Source organism: Pseudorca crassidens, chromosome 2 (assembly GCF_039906515.1).
Source record: "Pseudorca crassidens isolate mPseCra1 chromosome 2, mPseCra1.hap1, whole genome shotgun sequence".
NCBI classification, from domain to species: Eukaryota; Metazoa; Chordata; class Mammalia; order Artiodactyla; family Delphinidae; genus Pseudorca; species Pseudorca crassidens.
In genome coordinates, this window is record NC_090297.1 from 96,674,008 (window position 1) to 96,691,787 (window position 17,780).

At 55.3% G+C, this 17,780-nt stretch overlaps 1 protein-coding gene across 1 annotated transcript; it reads left to right on the forward strand.

Moving 5' to 3' along the window:
• Nucleotides 1-2,767: 2,767 nt before the first annotated feature.
• LOC137211138 (chymosin) lies at nucleotides 2,768-14,648 on the forward strand. Its single transcript, XM_067713277.1, has 9 exons — nucleotides 2,768-2,829; nucleotides 5,231-5,381; nucleotides 6,208-6,325; nucleotides 7,324-7,442; nucleotides 9,763-9,962; nucleotides 12,064-12,177; nucleotides 12,942-13,086; nucleotides 13,672-13,770; nucleotides 14,511-14,648. The coding sequence occupies exons 1-9, from the start codon at nucleotides 2,768-2,770 to the stop codon at nucleotides 14,646-14,648; spliced, it is 1,146 nt and encodes a 381-aa protein (XP_067569378.1).
• Nucleotides 14,649-17,780: the final 3,132 nt, after the last annotated feature.

Consider the following 17,780-nt stretch of genomic DNA (forward strand, 5'->3'; position numbering starts at 1 on the left):
AACACCATGTGGCAGACCCAGAGTTCAAGCCCAGGGTAATTACACATGGAGACCCAGGATTCAAGTCCAGGATCATTCCACGTGTACTTTACAGAAACCACGCTCCCCTGCCAACGAGCCCCTGCAGAGGAGGTGTCTGGCCCTTTGGATCACAACAGGGTCACATACCAGGGCCAATTTGTCCCCCACCCGACTGTGGCTCCCTGGGGGTGGAGATGACACCAGCTCCACGCCTAGGTCCAGTGTGAGCTCTTAGGAGATTTTCAGGATGTGTTGAGTTGGTGTTGTTGCCACTCACGTCTGAGTGGAGGTCACAAGGTTGGGTACCCAGGAAAGGCTGTCCCTGGGCCCTGATTTTGTTTGAGCCACTTTTGTGGGTCAGTTCCCAGACTCGAGGAATCTAGACCAAGGAGAGTCGCTCCCACCTGGCTCTGGGTACCCAGTGATGAAATCTTATCGTGGCTTTTCTAAAAGCTTTTTGCAGTTTTTGGCCTGCTTCCCGGGGATATACAGTCCTAACATCCTGTGCAGTCTGGGGCAGCCTTCCTGATAGCGTGCACTTGAATGCTGTTAGAATGATCCCAATCTTGTGAATAAACACGGAGAAACCAGTGCTTTGGTTCTTGGCTTTGAGGGTCACCTTGCTGACGGAGAGGGGGCTGAGCCTGACTTCCAAGACTCATTGTTCAGTAGTGTTTGCTGCTGGGTCAGGCTGGGCCACTGGTGACATGGAGCGGGGTGGTATAGCACTCTTGCCTGATGTGCTGACCCCTGTGGGTCCCAGCCCCAGATGCTACCAATGGCCCCATTGCTCATAAGTATGGCTGTCCCAAGGAATGTCCAGAAGTTGAGAGGAGTGAGCTAGAAGAAGTGCTGCCCCAGACTCGACATTGTAAACTCATGAACTTCTCACAGCCTGTTGGGCCCTGTGGTATAGTGTATGTAGAGCATCAGACCAAGGGTCTTGTGGCAGTTCAAGCTCTTCTTCCTTACGGGCAAGCCCTTTAACCTCTCTGAGCCTGCATCTCTTCCTCTGCAGGATACAATAAAGATGCGGCCTGCTAGTTATTCCTCAAGAGTGGCGGCAAGACCAGTCATTCATTCATTTGCTTAACCAAGCATTTAATTGAGCATCTACTATGTGGCATGCTGGGTGCTGACGTGTGGAGGAAACAGCAGTCGGATGCAGGGCCACTGGGACAGGACACGCAGGCCCTGCCTGGCCTGGCAGGGCGGCGTTCTCAGGGAAGGAAATGGGAAACAAGCTGTACCGTCAGGTGGCGTTTTTTTCTCTCCGCTTCCCTGGTTTTGGAAAGAGAGGGTGCCTTGATGATGTCGTGAGGGTGCTTTTGGAAAGTTGGATGTGCCCATGGCTGCTTCCTGGGGCCTGAGAAGCAGCAGCATCCTGGGTTACTGGGAAAGGATATGAGGGTGGGCATTGCCATGGCCAGGGTGGGGTCTGCCTGTCCTCCTCAGGCCTGTCATAAAACACTCAGATTCCCTGTCGACTGGCCTCCTGAGGCCCTTACAAGTCAAATACAGGAGCTTCTGGATCTGCCCCTCCCAGACCACCCCCTGCCCATGTCTGGGGCCCACCATAGGCCCACCACATGCTCACCTCTTCAGCTGCCCAACCTGCCCTCTCTGTTCCAGGCCCATGCTTCCCTCTTCCACACCACCAGGCCTCCCTCACTTTGCAGACATCTGTCCTACAGGGTGTGGATGGCTGGCACTCTAGCCTCCCTCACACCTGTGGTCCCAAAGCCCCTGCCTTATTCTAACTTGAGCCTGAGCTTCCAGTTCATAGCCTCCCCTCACTCCTGGGATGTGACTTCCACTTTGGTGGCTAAGTCTTTGTTTTCCTTTTTGCCCTAATTCTCTCCCAGGCTACAGGCCTGAGAGCATATCTGGCCAATCTGGCCTGGACCCTGGGACCCTCTCCTCATCACAAGCGCCTGCATGTGTGCCTCCAAGAAGCTCTTCTGCGTCCTCTGTGTGTGGCTTCGATGCGCTTAACCTGTTCCCCAAACCTGACCATCACGTCATAGCTTCCTCCTTCCCCTCCATGTGTGGCACATGCTTGCCCTCCCCGTTTACCCTCCTCAGGCCTCCCAACTGTTCATGGGATCTGGTGTCTGCTCCCTCCCCTTCCCAATGCCCTTCCAACATGGAACAAAGGGCCACACCCTGGGGGAGCTGGAATCTTGGATCTGTGGCTCTCTTAGATGGAGATGACAGGCTGAACAGGCACTCTCGGCCTCAGATGCCACTTGGGGAGTAGACTGAGTGGACCCTGGAAACCTGGCCTGGGAGGACTGGGCAGGGAGACTCCAGGATAGGGCCGGCTGGGGCTCCCGTGAAGTCAGGCCCAGGGACGGGAGGCAGCTAGGGCAGGAAGGGGCTCACTGGGAACAGGCCTCTTTACAGACCATAAGGTGGGACATGAGATAGGACTCTGGCAGTGGCTCCACCTGTGTTAGCCCAAGAAGTCCTGTTTGAAAGGGGAAATCAGATCAGGAAGGTGTGAGTGACATTTCCTGGCCTGAAGATCAGACATGTGTACCCTTCAGCTTTGAAGTCCCCGGAGTGGCCCTTATCAGAGCAGGTGTTGTGTAGTCTGGGTGCTATCTTAATGTGTTTGTGGAGTGGCCTGAATTTAGGGGCTATCTCTGCAGCCTGGGCTCCCAGCCAGAGGGAACCCCGCATTCTCCATAAAGGCTGTTGGGAGTGGGCACTGGCTGGAGTTGTGGCCAGACCCAGGTCCAGGATGAGGTGTCTCGTGGTACTACTTTCAGTCCTCGCTCTCTCCCAGGGCACTGGGATCACCAGGTGGGTATCAGGCCCCAGGGGAGGGGATGGGCATCGCACGCATCGGCTCTGTGTGGGTCTCTAAACGGTCTTCCAGCCATTGTTCCCCCAGGAGTCCTCAAGGAAATGCTGCAGTTTCCCAAGATAGTCGCTCCCGGTCAGTCTTGCCTTCGTGTTTTGGGCCTTTCCCTCTAAGGCATTCCGTTACTCTCTTCAGGGCGTGATGAACGAGAACAGGGGGTCAGATGGGCTGCCTGGGGGATTAAGGGCATGGCTTCTGGAGTTAAACTGCCTGCGATTTGATCCCCAGCTCCATCACTAACGTAACTCTCTAACACCACTTAACATAAATTTGTGAAATTAGGGTGACAGAAGTATCCATCTTATGGGGTTATCATGAGGGGTATATGAGTTAGTATTTGTCAAATGCTCTGAACAGTGCCTGGCACATTGTAAGAGCTATGTGTACGTCTGTTAAACAAAATAAAGTTCTCGTTATTTTGTCCAAATCCTTTGCGGGTGAAGTTCCCAGGTTCTCCTCCCAAAATAATAACTGGTACTTACGGAGTTGCTTGCTACTAGGTGCCAGACACTTAACTAGGTCCTTACCTATACTAAGCCTCAGGGATTAGGTAGATATATTATTTGCATTTTACAGATGAGGAAACTGTTGTTCAGGGAGGGTCCGTGAGCTGCCCAAGGCCACATGATTAAAAATGGAGGAGCCGGGACTTGGTCCCAGGTGGTCCCAGTCTTGGTCCCAGACTCTTGCCAAAGACCGTCACACTACCTCTGGTTCCCATGTTCAAGCCCTGTCAAGGTCCGAGCCCAGGGAAACCCGAATCCATCCCTGGGAAGCAGGATCCCTAAAAAGAGGTCCAGTGTCTTTGACCAGTGGGGGCTGCTTGTGGTGGTCCTGAAAGTGGAGTTCTTCCAAGTGTCAGGCATCTGGTGGCCTCAGCACAGGCCTGGAGGCAGGAGTGGGTGGAAGTTTCACGGTGGCTGGAGCCTGTGTTCAGGGCCGCCATAGTGGGGCAGTGGACTGCCTTTGATGCTCGCTTGCCCTGAGGGAGGCTCTCTGGGTCTTGTGTTGTGATGGGACAGCTCAGCAGAGTTGCAGTTGCTAGTGTGGGAGTCGCCAGGCACTCAGCCAGTGGCTCTCGTAGCCAGTGAGAACCGGAGCTGGAGAAAGCAGAAAGCACTGGGGGCTTGGACATGGGAAAGGGCAGCTATGGGCTTGGCTCCCAGGAGCTCAGTCCAGCCTCCTTCCTTTTGGGCTGAAGTTCTTTTCTATCGTCAGAGACAAAGGCTGAGAAATGTCTTGAGAACCTTTCATTTATAGGTCAGGTCCCCGCTGATGTCACACCTGAGGGCTGGGGGTGGGAAGGCGCCAGACGAGAGACCATAACTCACATACGAGGTTGTTCCATGTGGGATCCATTTGGGACATGAACAACATGAGAAAACCCGTTTTCTTTATGGGTCTTAAAGCTGCTGCCATTTTATTACTCTCAGAGCACTTTCACACCTGTAGTCTCCAGTTGTCCTTAAAATAGGCCTTAAAATAGGAGGAGGACCATGTGATTCTTAGAGCTGGGAGGGACATTGGGAACCACCACGCTCCAGTCTTTCAATCTGCAGGAGAGGAAACTAAGAGCCGGAGAGGTTAAGCCACTCAGCTGGTCCACAGCAGGGCCCCGAGACGGCTGGAAAGGAAGAGAGAACGCATTTCGCGGAGAAGAAGCTGGAGCTCTGCGGGCTTTGGGGAGACCAGGTCTTGACCCAGCTTCTGCCGTCTTCCTTCTTGATTCTCTTCCTGCTGATCTGCCTCCATCACCCAACATCTAAATTCTAACCAAGTTCCCTGGGGACCACACTCTGTGCTGAAACCCTTTGAAGAATTTCCACCCACGTTAGGCTGCCCAGAGAGCAGAGAACAGGGCTTGGCAAAGGGTAGGAGCATTGTCATAGCGTTTTCCAGAGTGTGGGGGACACCATTTTTCTCTCCAGACAGTATGCTTCTGGAGGGTAAGACAGTACCCTTTTCCCCATTGTGTCCCCTGTGCCCCATACGGTGCCCGGCACATAGTAGGTCTACAGTAAGAACTGGAGACTGAATGAGAATACGCTTAGTGTCTTTCAAACCTTGGAGTTGCAAAACTCATTAGCGGGTTATAAAATACATCGATTGAGTCTCCACCAGCATTAAAAAAGAGAAAGGAGTAGGAAATGTCAGAGTGCATTGCATTTTGTAAGGGCTGGTGTGGATTTGTGAACTGTCGTAGAATGCGATTTTCACTTCGGGTTATGGTACAAGACTGGGGGGCTGGCTTATGGAGCCCAGAGCCTCTGGGCACTTCTCTGAGGCTGGGCAGCCCTGTGGAGATGCCCACCTCACCACTAATTCTTCCCCTTTCCTCAGGATCCCTCTGCACAAAGGCAAACCCCTGAGAAAGGCACTAAAAGAGCATGGGCTCCTGGAGGACTTCCTGCAGAAACACCAGTCTGCCGTCAGCAGCAAGTACTCCAGCTTCGGGGAGGTGGCCAGTGAGCCCCTGACCAGCTACCTGGATGTGAGTGGCTCTGCCTGCCTTCCCGTGATGATTCCCACACAGTGTGTTGGCTGCCCCCTGCCTCTTTCCTTCTTTCAGGAGTCATGGCACCCCGGGGGATGTGGGGCCGTCTCCCACCCCTCAGTATCTCCCAGGGGCCAGCAGGCCCTGTAAAACCAATCCCTGCACCTCAGACGACCTTCCTGTGGACAGCATCCCTCGGGGGTACGTGGTCTGCTCCCAGATCCAACCTCATGCCTGCATTTCTGGGCCCAGGGAACCCATGTCTTGGGCTGGGCTTGGCACGGAGGGGGCAGCTGCCTGGGACATGGCAGGAGTGCCCCCTGTGCCCTCTTCCTTTTTGGAGACTGTCTCTCTCATCTGTCACTCTTGGCAGTAAACAACCTGCTGTTTTTCTCTTCTGTGCCCTCGTTTCCTTATCTAGGTCATCCCCATCCCCGCCCCGGCCCCAGTACTGACCCGTGAGGAGAGCGGGAAAGGAGGGGCGGCCAGGACAGCTTGGGTCTGGGGTCTGTACCTAGCTGGTGCCCCATCACTATGTCCCTGCCCCTGGCAGGGTGGCCCAGGCTCCCTACCAGACAGGACTTACCTTTTGGTCCAGTGTATACTTTGTGGGCTGATTCCAGCAGTGGATGTAGGGCTTGCGGGAGGGGCAAGACAAACATGGCTGGGATCGGAGCTCAGCGTGGGGACTGGGGATGAAGAACCCCCCAGGGATCCTCCTTCCGTTTCTTCCCTAGATCTGTGGGCAGAAAGCACGGGGCCTACAGAGCTGAACAGGCTCCGTGCCGAGCGTCAACCCTCACCCAGTGCTGTCTGTCCTCAGAGTCAGTACTTTGGGAAGATCTACATTGGGACCCCGCCCCAGGAGTTCACTGTGGTGTTTGACACTGGCTCCTCCGACCTCTGGGTGCCCTCTGTCTACTGCAAGAGCGACGCCTGCCGTGAGTGACCCCCACCCCCTGCCCTGCCCACGCCTCTGCTCTGCCAGCCACGGTCAGGGTGGCTGGGGGTAAACATAGGGGGAAGGAGAGCTTGCTTGGACATGCCCAGCCTCGCTCAACCCTTCCAAATGGCCAGAGACTGGGAAGGTGTGCAAATCACAGGCTGATGGATAAAGCACCAGCGAGAAATGAGGGGACTTTTTGCCTTTTTTTTTGGCTCTATTAGGAGCCAAGGCAGACTCCTTACCCTCGCGGGTCCTCTGTTTTTCTTTCTGTAAAATGGGTCTACAACATGCCAGTGGGTCCTGGGAGAATGAAGTGAGAGGTGCTGAGTAAACTTTGTTGTTGTTGTTGTTTTTTGGCTGAGTGTTTTGGGTCTTCGTTGCTGTGAGCGGGCTTTCTCTAGTTGTGGTGTGTGGGCTTCTCATGGCGGTGGCTTCTCTTGTTGCGGAGCACGGGCTCTAGTTGCACGGGCTTCAGTAGCTGTGGCATGTAGGCCTAGTTGCTCAGAGGCATGTGGGATCTTCCCGGACCAGGGTGCGAACCCATGTCCCCTGAACTGGCAGGCGGACTCCTAACCACGGCTCCACCAGGGAAGCCCCTGAGTAAACATTTAATATATGTAAATAGTTTATTTCTCCCACAATCCTGGGAGGTTGGTGCTCTTTTTGTCCCCACTTACCAGGTGAGGAAACCAATGTTTAGTGAAGCAAAAAGAGTTGCGGGAAATTACAAAGCTGGTAGAAGCCGGTCCCGGGAAACCACAGGGATGGTTTTCTTCTTCCTTTTTTTTTGTTTGGGAGCTACGAAGGTAGCACTGGGTGTCAGAGAGTTGGGTTGAGCAGCAAGGAATAATTTTCTTGCTTATTTTCAGTAGAGAGAATTGTTAGTATTTAGACGATATCCTTACAAGACCTGGTGAAGATTCAGCTCCCTCTGGCATTGTCGAGCGGTGAGAAGATGCTACAAGCCCCACTAACCCTGAGTCTGTGTTCCAGAAAATCACCAGCGCTTCGGCCCAAGCATGTCGTCCACCTTCCAGAACCTGGGCAAGCCCCTGTCCATCCAGTATGGCACGGGCAGCATGCAGGGCTTCCTGGGCTACGACACCGTCACTGTGAGTGGGGCTTGGGGCCAGCCAGCCCTCGCCTTCCCCTCGCACCAGCCACTCTCCCACCCAGAACCCCGGGCTCTGGGCTGTGCCACAGCTGGTGCCAAGAGGCCCTTTGGGTCCTGGCCCTGTTGGTGGCGCTGTGGGGGAGGACTCTGAGAGGGATTTTAGCCAGCAGCAGCTGTGGGGTGTCCCTCCCTCCCTTCCCCGTTTCCTTCCCATGTCAGTCCCCAGAGCCCCATCCGACGCGCTTCTCTGGGTCCGGTTTCCATCCTCCTAACCCTTTTCTCACTTGACCTGGCCATAGTGAGTCCTGAATCCTGAGTCTTCGCCAGTTCTGAGCTCTTCAGCGTCACCTGTGTGATCTCATTTTAAATTTAGTTCTTTCAACAGCCCTTTGAGGAAGGTATTCTCACCCCCATTGTTCAGATGAGGGACCCGAGGCTCAGATGAGCTGATAACTTGCCTGAAGTCGCACAGCTGGGGGACAATGGGAGCTGAGTGTCAGACCCACGTCTCCGACTCTCTGGGCTTGACCTCATTCTTGATCAGTCACAGAGCAGCATCTTCTTTCATGTCAGAGAGCATCTGTGCCCTCTGGGCAAGGGCTCCCCTTGCTCCTGTTCCTTTTTGGCTTCTGAAGTACTTAATACAGTGGCCAGCACATAGTAAGTGCCCAATACACGTTAACATCTTTCTTTTCGTCCTCATCCACCATCTAAGATTGAAACTCAAGCAGCATCCCTTGGTGCTCTTCCCCTTGATCTTCCTTTAGTTCTTCCCGGAGTCTGGCTGAAGTCTTTTCTACTTCAAGTCCAAAAGGACACAGCCCTTCTCTGCTGACAGCCCTCTCCTCAGCTGAGGAGTTGCCCTCCCAGGTCAGGCCTCCCCAGGAGTCAGCACCAGAGCCACTGGCTGAGGGGGCCCAGCAGACAGACGTCTGGAAGGCCGATTCCCCTGCCGAGGTTTTGCTATTTTCTGCTATTTTGCGTTCTGGGGGGAAATCCTGCATCTTCACGGAAGAGCTGGTCCTTGCTGTGGGCCTGAGCCGTGGTGCACCTTGCTGTCTTCGCTCACCCACCTTGGGCAGGGGGTGGGAGAGAGAGGCTCAGGGATCAGGACCTCCCTCCCCCCTGCCACCCACAGAAGTCTCACATGAAGTGAGAATGAGTGGGGCACCCAAGGAAGAGAAAGATCAGTGTGGGTGGAGCAGGGTGAGCTAAGGGACCAGAGCATGAGGGGACTCTAGGACACGGGTTTCATCCTCAATACCTTCAGGAGCCTGTGGAGCAAGGGGTGACCTGAGGACGTCCACTCTCCATTTCGCTTTGGCTACCTGTGTGGAGGATGGATTATAAGGGGACAGAGTAGAAGCAGGAGGCCTGGTGGGCCACTGTGGGAGCTCAGAATAGGCTAGTGGACGCGTCAGCCTTCCAGGGAAGCGGGCAGGTTGATAGGACACTTTGGGGTTAGCACTTCTTCGCAGAGTGCCGATAAAGGTTCACTGATCATACATTTAGTAAGTGCGCGATAAATGTTCAGCGTTCATATTCTTTAGTCTAAGCACTGCCTTGAGATGCAGGTGTTATTATTCCCTGTAACAGATGCAGAGGTTGAGGCTCAGAGAGGTACTGGTCCAACGTCACACAGCACACGACAGAGCAAGGATGCACAGCGGGATCTTTTACTCTTCTTTTTTTTTTTTTGCGGTACGCGGGCCTCTCACTGCTGTGGCCTCTCCCGTTGCGGAGCACAGGCTCCGGACGCGCAGGCTCAGCGGCCACAGCTCACGGGCCCAGCTGCTCCGCGGCAGGCAGGATCCTCCCGGACCGGGACACAAACCCGTGTCCCCCGCATCGGCAGGCGGACTCTCAACCACTGCGCCACCAGGGAAGCCCCAGCGGGATCTTTTTCGATGCAAACTGCGTGCATGTTCTTTCTGTCCATCATGCTGCTCCCACGGCTCTTCCCTGGGAGATGCCCTGGTACAGCAGCTGATGGCAGGGCTTCAGGCTGGCAGAGGGCCTTGGAGCGTCCCTTGTTTTATGCCCTTCTTTGGGCTCACCCCCAACCTCTGCACCATGAGCACTGCTGTCCGTACCCCCAGCCATGCTCTCTCTTCCCCTGCCACCCTGTCCCCTGCCTCATCAGACCAGTTCCCTCAAAACCACAGCACAGAGCTGGGAAAGGAGGCTTTTCTCTCTTAAGCTCACATAACTACGCTGCCTAAAAGAGGGAGGGCGGGCTGGCAGAGCCTGACCCTCGACCTTTCTGGGTCCTCTGCCTGCAGGGCCCCCTGGTGGAGGTCACTCTGCCTTTCTTGCAGGTCTCCGACATTGTGGACCCCCAGCAGACCGTGGGCCTGAGCACCCAGGAACCTGGTGACGTCTTCACCTACTCCGAGTTCGATGGGATCCTGGGGCTGGCCTACCCCTCCCTTGCCTCTGAGTACTCGGTCCCCATGTTTGACAACATGATGAACAGGCACCTGGTGGCCCAAGACCTGTTCTCGGTTTACATGGACAAGTAGGAGCTGCACCCGGCGTGGGCTGGACTTCCACATCCTGGCAGGGGCTGTCGGCTGAGGAGTGTCCACCCCTTGGGGACGCTGCAACACAAGGGTAGTCACCAGCATCCAAGCAAACCTCTCCTTGCTTCCAGAAACATCCAACCTCCTGCCTAAAGGTCCCCAGCATGGTCACTGATGCAGCCAGAGTCCACTGGGCCAGCATTTGACTTTCATTTCTGGCATTTAAAAAAGGGAGACTGGGGCTTCCCTGGTGGCGCAGTGGTTGAGAGTCCGCCTGCCGATGCAGGGGACGCAGGTTCGTGCCCCAGTCTGGGAAGATCCCACATGCTGCGGAGCGGCTGGGCCCGTGAGCCATGACCGCTGAGGCTGCGCGTCCGGAGCCTGTGCTCTGCAATGGGAGAGGCCATAACAGTGAGAGACCCGCGTACTGCAAAAAAAAATAATAAATAAATTAAAAAAAGGAAGCCTGAATCCATCTCTGCATATGGGCTTTTTATCTCTTTTCTTCCAAAGCAGCAGGCCTCAGTAATCATTTATTGATGTCCCTGAGACTCACAGATGTTTACAGCAGGCTCTAAAGGAGTCCAGCCTTCTCTTTTCAATATGCAGGGAACTGAGGCTTGGGCGGGATGGTCACCCTCAAACTGGTGGATGAGCCATGTCTGGGGCCCAGGGATCCTGACTCCCAGTCCAGTGTTCCCCACTCTACCCGCCTGATGGGGCAACTCTGCTAGACAGAGGGGTGGGTGGCAGGACTGGCAGAAGGGAACCACACCCAGGAGAAGGAGCTGGGTAACCCAGGCAGGGGGAAGTTAGGTGCAGTCATTCATTCATTTACTCAGTAGATATTTATGGGTCCTTACTGTGTGCAGGGGCTGTGCCAGGAGACGGGGATACATCAGCAAACAGGACAAACTGGGAGTCAACTTTTTAGCAGGGGACACGGACAACACACACATCATAATTACGTATACAATTATGATGACAGTTGTGATAAGAGCACTCCCTGCAGGGGAGATCTGCATGTACTGAAGGCTTAATAGTAACAGGCAGCCCAGTCTGACAAGATATGTGTGTGGAGAGTGGCCAGGGGAAGCTTCGCTGAGGCCTGAGTGGGTGGTATGCAGGTGAGGCAAAGGGATGGCACATTTTAATCAGTGGGGCGACATGTGTCAGAGCCTGGAGGTGGGACAGAGCTTGATGAGGCCAAGGAACAAGAGCTGCAGAGTGAGAAGCAGGTAACCCACAGTGTGCCGGTGTTTCCTGGCCATGAGACAGAGTCCCAGGAGGAGCAGAGAGGGTTTGGGCTGGGGTGGCAGTTTTTTTTTTTTTTTTTTTTTCCAGAAGATGTTGGGGGTAGGAGTTTATTAATTAATTAATTAATTTTGGCTGTGTCGGGTCTTCGTTTCTGTGCGAGGGCTTTCTCTAGTTGTGGCAAGCGGGGGACCCTCTTCATCGCGGTGCACGGGCCTCTCACTGTCGTGGCCTCTCTTGCTGCGGAGCACAGGCTCCAGATGTGCAGGCTCAGTAGTTGTGGCTCATGGGCCCAGTTGTTCCGCGGCATGTGGGATCCTCCCAGACCAGGGCTCGAACCCGTGTCCCCTGCATTAGCAGGCAGATTCTCAACCACTGCGCCACCAGGGAAGCCCTGGGGTGGCAGTTTTCATGCAGAGCATGTGGGACCTCATTGAAGATCCATTCTCCTGCTCGAGGCCAAAGGGCTGGGGGCCGAAAGCCTTGAGTGGTGGGGGGCAGGGACACAGTGGCCTGAGCAGAGCCTGACGGGCACGTGACCTCCTACTTCCTGACCTCCCCTCCCACAGTAATGACCATGCTCTGGGCTCTAGTGCTGCCTCAGCCTGGGTGGGTGCTGCAGAGTTCAGAGAGAAAGGATGCTGCAGCTGCTATCAAAGAAAAGCCCGGAGTACCGGGAAGGTGGGAGAGCTCATCTGAAGCCTTTGGGGTGGAGGTGGGTGTTGGGGGCAGGGAGGACAGTGCGGCAGGGTCTGCATCGCATCTAACCCTGCGTGGGGCTGGGCTACCTCCTCACAGAGCCAGGGTGTCGGAGTCCCACATCATGACTTTCCTTGGTTTCAGGAATGGCCAGGAGAGCATGCTCACACTGGGGGCCATTGACCTGTCCTACTACACAGGATCCCTGCACTGGGTGCCTGTGACCTTGCAGAAGTACTGGCAGTTCACCGTGGACAGGTGGGTGAGCGGCGCCTGTGGCCCCGCCAGAGGCTGTCTCCAGGTGCGGGGATGTGAGGGTCTGGGTGTCAGCCGGGTAGCTCGTAAGACCATCACATTAACGTATGAATCAGATGCTCTAAGGCCAAGTGTCTTTGTCAGTGAGAATGCTGAACGTTCACTTACACTTTATTAATAAGACTAGCTGTGCTTATCCAGCACCACTACCTGCCAGGCGTTGTGCTGGGTGAGAATATGACTGCCTGGTTTAGTCCTCACTAGAGCCCTGTGGGGGTGGCGCTGTGATGATCCTCATTTTGTAATTTACTAACATCGACTTTGAACCTCACGACCATCCCTTGAGGAAATCAAGAACAGGGTGGTTAATGTACCCATTTTGTAGATAAGAAGCCTGAGTGTAAGAAGACTGGGGAATTTGCAGCAAATAAATGGCAGGAGAAAGCTTGAAACCAGATCTTTGGGCAACCAGGGTGGTACTCATTCCACCCCTTAATGCCTGTGACTTTGTTGTTTCATTGAAGTTTCTGTCCCACAGAAGGTCAGGTGGCCTCCACTGAGCCCCTGGGTTGGGAGAAAATGGTTTCGGGTCTTTTCTCTCAGTTCAGGAAGTTATGGGGGCTCCAGGAAGGAGCCCAAAGAAAAGGATCTGGGGTGGCTGGACTTCCTTCCTGCCAAGGATCCTGGCAGGGGAGGCTAGGAGGGACCCAGGGAGGGAGGGGTGGATGCCGGATGCGCTACGAGGCCATCCTATTTCCCCTCTGCAGTGTCACCATCGGCGGTGTGGTGGTGGCCTGTGATGGTGGCTGTCAGGCCATCCTGGACACGGGCACCTCCATGCTGGTCGGGCCCAGCAGTGACATCCTTAACATCCAGATGGCCATCGGAGCCACACAGAACCAGTACGGTGAGGTGAGGCCAGACCCTTATCCCCACCTCCCCAGACCCCCCTGAAGAGGGAACCCCTTTGCACATGGAAGAAATGACAAAGGGAAATGGTGAGGGGCTTGGGATTCCTGCAGGGGTTGGGAGACATTCAAGATGGCCTAGCTTTTCTAGCTTTGGCTCACTTGCTGTTGGAGGTCCCATGTCTCGTGCAGTGGCTGCAATCTGACTTCCTGTCCGCAGGGAGGGTCATACATCCCCGACTCACTGAGCTCTGCTGCGCCCTCTTGTCCCCCTCCACCCATGGGTCTCCCCTCTTCCTCCCTGACAGCTAAGTGCTCTCAGTGTCCTTGGGAGCTCTGGCTGGGCTTGGAGGGGAAATGTCGAGGCAAACAACTCCTTGTCTCGAGCTGGTGTCTGTCCCTGGGCTGGTCCCCATCGGTGTGACTCCTCTGAGGTCTAAGGACCTCCCTGGGGGTCCTCTGAGTAGCAGGTCCCTCCCCACTTCTCGGCTGCCGTGCAGAGGCAGAGGACCCACCTGGGACTTTCTCTGCTACTGGCAGTCAGATCACACCCACGGCCCTTCTAAGAGGACCTCCCTCTGGTCTTTAGTTTGACATCGACTGTGGCAGCCTGAGCAGCATGCCTATGGTGGTCTTTGAGATCAACAGCAGAATGTACCCACTGACCCCCTCCGCCTACACCAACCAGGTATGAGTCTCCGGAGAGGAAGCCTGGGCTCACCCAGCTCCCCTCCTGCCTCCTGGCAACTCAGCACATTGGTGATAAGTGGCATGGGCTAGATGGAGAGAGCAGGACGTGCGTTTAGACCACCTGGCCTTTCGGAGTGGGGTCTGTGGTCCTTGGGCCTCATTTGTGGCTGCGGCAGCCTCATCCTGGGAGAAATGGTGCAGACAGGAAGGACCGAGCCCAGCGGCCTGAGGGAGGGTGGGATGGGCGGGACCACAGCCACCCATAGGAACCTCCATCCACTGGCTAGCTTCTAAGCCCTGGGGCCTAGGGCTTTGTCTGGGATTTTTCTTGATAACCTGGGCTTTGTGGGGACCCAACCCTCATCCCTACTGCCCTGCTGGCTTCAGCTTTGACCTAATCCTGAGCACCCCAAACTGCCACGGTCTTGGGTCCCCAGGCCTGTTCTGGCTGGTCACCAGGGCCGTAGGTGCTAAGAGCAGGAGGACGGGGGCGTGGGGAGGGCCAGTGAGGGGGAACGGGGAGGGGACCCACCAGGTGATCTTGGATCTGACACTTCATTTCTGAATGTCAATTTTTTCGTCTGTTGAGTAGATGAATCTGATACTTGTTTGCTTAGCTCAGAAGGTGATTTCAAGGGTGAGAGGAAATAATAGATGAGAGAGTGATTGGGGGTGGGGTCTGGAGAGGCACAGCAACTGGGGTTGGGACCAGCTTCATGTCAGCCTTCCCTTTCCCAGGACCAGGGCTTCTGCACCAGTGGCTTCCAGGGTGAAAATAATTCCCAGCAGTGGATCCTGGGGGATGTCTTCATCCGGGAGTATTACAGCGTCTTTGACAGGGCCAACAACCGCGTGGGGCTGGCCAAGGCCGTCTGATTGCACCTCTGACCAAGAGTCTCACTGTCCCCAAACACACGCACATACACACATGCACCCGCACGCATGCACACACACATGCACACACATAGGTGAGGTTTTTAAGCAGACGGTTCTCAATAAATACTACATCTCTGCAAAGCCTGGCTTCCTTTGGGGCTGAAGCCCTGCACCGCTCTGGGGGTGGGATGTGACAGTCACGTGGTGTGTTCGGCAGAACGGGGGCCACATGGGTAGGGGAGCACAGGGGACACTGTGGATGGATGGAGACTTTCACAAGGGAATTGGCCATTTCAAGTTCAGGTCAGGTTTTTAAAAGCAAGACCAGTCTTGCCTTCCTGTTTTCTTACTCCCCGTCTTTCTGGGGAAAGAGTGCAGTAAGGGAGACCTTTGCAGGATGAGACTTGTGCCCGGGGAACAAGGGCTTGAGGTCAGGCCGAGTAGAGAATATTGGCCTAGGGAGAGAATGGCTCTAGTTCTATTAAGACAAGGCCTTGACTGCCATTTGGAGAAGACATTAGTGGAACAGGCAGAGGGCTTCTGGGAAGATCTGAGGGTCCTGAGGTTGCTGTGGGGAAGAATCACAGCCCAGAGTCCCATCCTCAGTCTTAGAGGCTCCACACCTGACTTGCCAGGGCCTGAAAAGCAGCTCCAGCGCCGGAGTGGCCCATGTCCACTGGCTCACAGAGGCAGACATGTCAAAGGTCAGCAAAGGCCACAGCTGTCAGTGAACAGACCACGCATGCTCACAGGTCCCTGCAGTCTTCTGAGGAGGGGAGAGGCCGCCGAAGAAATACAAATATCAGGGGGTCAGAACAAGGGCCTCTAGGCAAAGGTAAGAGGCTTTTCTCAGTCATGCTACTTTGAGGTGCTGTGAGGGGCAGCTGACCAACCTCCTGGGGAGATTCCAGTGCTCGGTCACTTGGCGGGAGCTGTGCACGTTTGCTCCCTCGACCCTCCTTCCCTTCTCTGCACCCCTTCTTTTTTTTTTTTTTTTTTTTTTGTGGTACGCGGGCCTCTCACTGCTGTGGCCTCTCCCGTTGCGGAGCACAGGCTCCTGACGCGCAGGCTCAGTGGCCATGGCTCACGGGCCCAGCCGCTCCGCGGCATGTGGGATTCTCCCGGACCAGGGCACGAACCTGTGTCCCCTGCATCGGCAGGCGGACTCTCACCCACTGCGCCACCAGGGAAGCCCTGCACCCCTTCTTTGGACAGTCATTTCCCTAAAGGGGACGGTACCATTGATCAGGCTTCACTTTTCTAAATCACAGACAATCTTGCCCCCAGGACAGTCACTGGGCTTTAAGTCACACCTTTATAGCAGCTGAACTCTCAGAAGGCCTTGGAAAGAGGTCTGGGACTGCATTATTATCTAGTCCCTGCCCTCACTGTATCCTGACCACACGTGCCCTGCAAACAGCAGGGGGCAGGTGAGTCACGTCGCATGTCTCAGAGCGCCTGAAGCTACAGGCGTGGCTGTGACACTTCACAAAGGAGGCTGTCCTTTAGGAAGGGGGCAGGGGGCTCCCACAGGAGCTGCGGATGGGGTCCTGCTGACGGGACCCTCTGGGGGCATCTCCTGGGGTCTTTCCCAGCTGTACCCGAGGACACACAAGATGGGACCCAGGGTGGTGGAGATGCTGTGTCAGTGGCTTTCTCGCCTGTGGCTGAGCAGCCGGTGCTGGCCGTGGAGGGAACTGGGGACCTCTGGTAGGGAAGAAGCAGGGCTGCACCGTGGTGGGTGACGTTGGGGAGGAAGGGCTCAGGCGGCAGCCCTGGGGAGCTGAGGGGCCTGGGGTGGGTTTGGGCAGAGGACACAGGAGGATGTTCTGGGACTTCAAGGGCAGAGGGCAGCATTGGTGCTTCAGCCTGACGGGGTCGGGGAGGTGAGTGCGGTGCTGAGTAAGGTCTGGCATCAGGCACTTCTTAAAATCTAAGACCAATTCTGCCTATTCGCCAAGAAGGAGACAGAACTGGGCCACTTTCATTATTTTTAGGCTTCCTGTAGATTAAAAAAAAGCCAAACAGGCTCACAAAAATTGTGTTATATTTCAGTGGTTTTCCCTTAACAAATTGTATCTTAAACATCCAGGCCTCAGTTGGAGGTAATGTAGAAAGTCGTCGTATTTATGTGATGACTTTCCTAAGTGGGTAGCTTGGACCCAATGGTCCCCCACCGCACCCGCTGCCCACCTGGCCCGGGTGGAGACCCTTGTCCCGAGGGGGCAGCGCCCTCTGGGTCTCATGGGCCACGGCAGCCTCACAGTCTGCTCCTGGGATTTCTCCTGGCTGCAGAGAAAGGCCTGCTTGGAATGTTCTCCACAGTCCTACCCTTTGTCCAACGTTTAAGTGTCCTTCAAATCTCCCTTCAGTCCAGACCTCTTTAGGATCTCCTGACCAGGCCCGGTTTGGTGCCCTCCTGTGGCCCTGCCGGGCCCAGCCCTTTCCCTGGGGTACACTTGGTATTTTTATTTTCTTGTCTGTCTCCCTCACGGACAGTGGGCTCCCTGAGGACAGACACTGTGTACCTCTCTTTGATATCTTGGAGGCCTAACTCATGGAATGCCCCTATCAGGTATTGTTGCATGAATGAGTGAATGAATGGACAAATGATTCACTCGTCCTGACCAGTCATACTGCTCACTGCTGGTCTCCTCTTTCCTCCCCATCTTCACAACCGCCCGCCCTCACTGCACATTCAGGCCTGCTCTCTACCTTTTCCCTCCCATTGTGAGCCTGGGGAACGGCTCAGCACGTGCTGGGAGGACACTGAAGGGGAGAGAAGGGGCCAAGCTGTCTGCAGGGTTTTAAGTTTCTGCCAAGGGGCCCACACCAGGCTCTGAAGCAGGCCCAGATCACTGGGGTATCTGCATTGGGATAAAGGAGCCTTGGAAGGGGGCACATCTACCATTTCCTGGTGAAGATGCCAAACTGGACGCCAGTGAGGAGCTGTGATGCTGGGAGAGACCTGGCTGACTCACTACCAGGTCTCCTACCTGCGCTGTCTGCTGGCGAGAACCAGGGCCTGGCGGGGCAGCTGAGGAAGTCTCAGCGGCCATTCACGTCCACCCTCTATGTAGTAGCTGCCATCTGTCTGCTACCGTGGCCACACCCAGTACCCTGCAGGGCTGG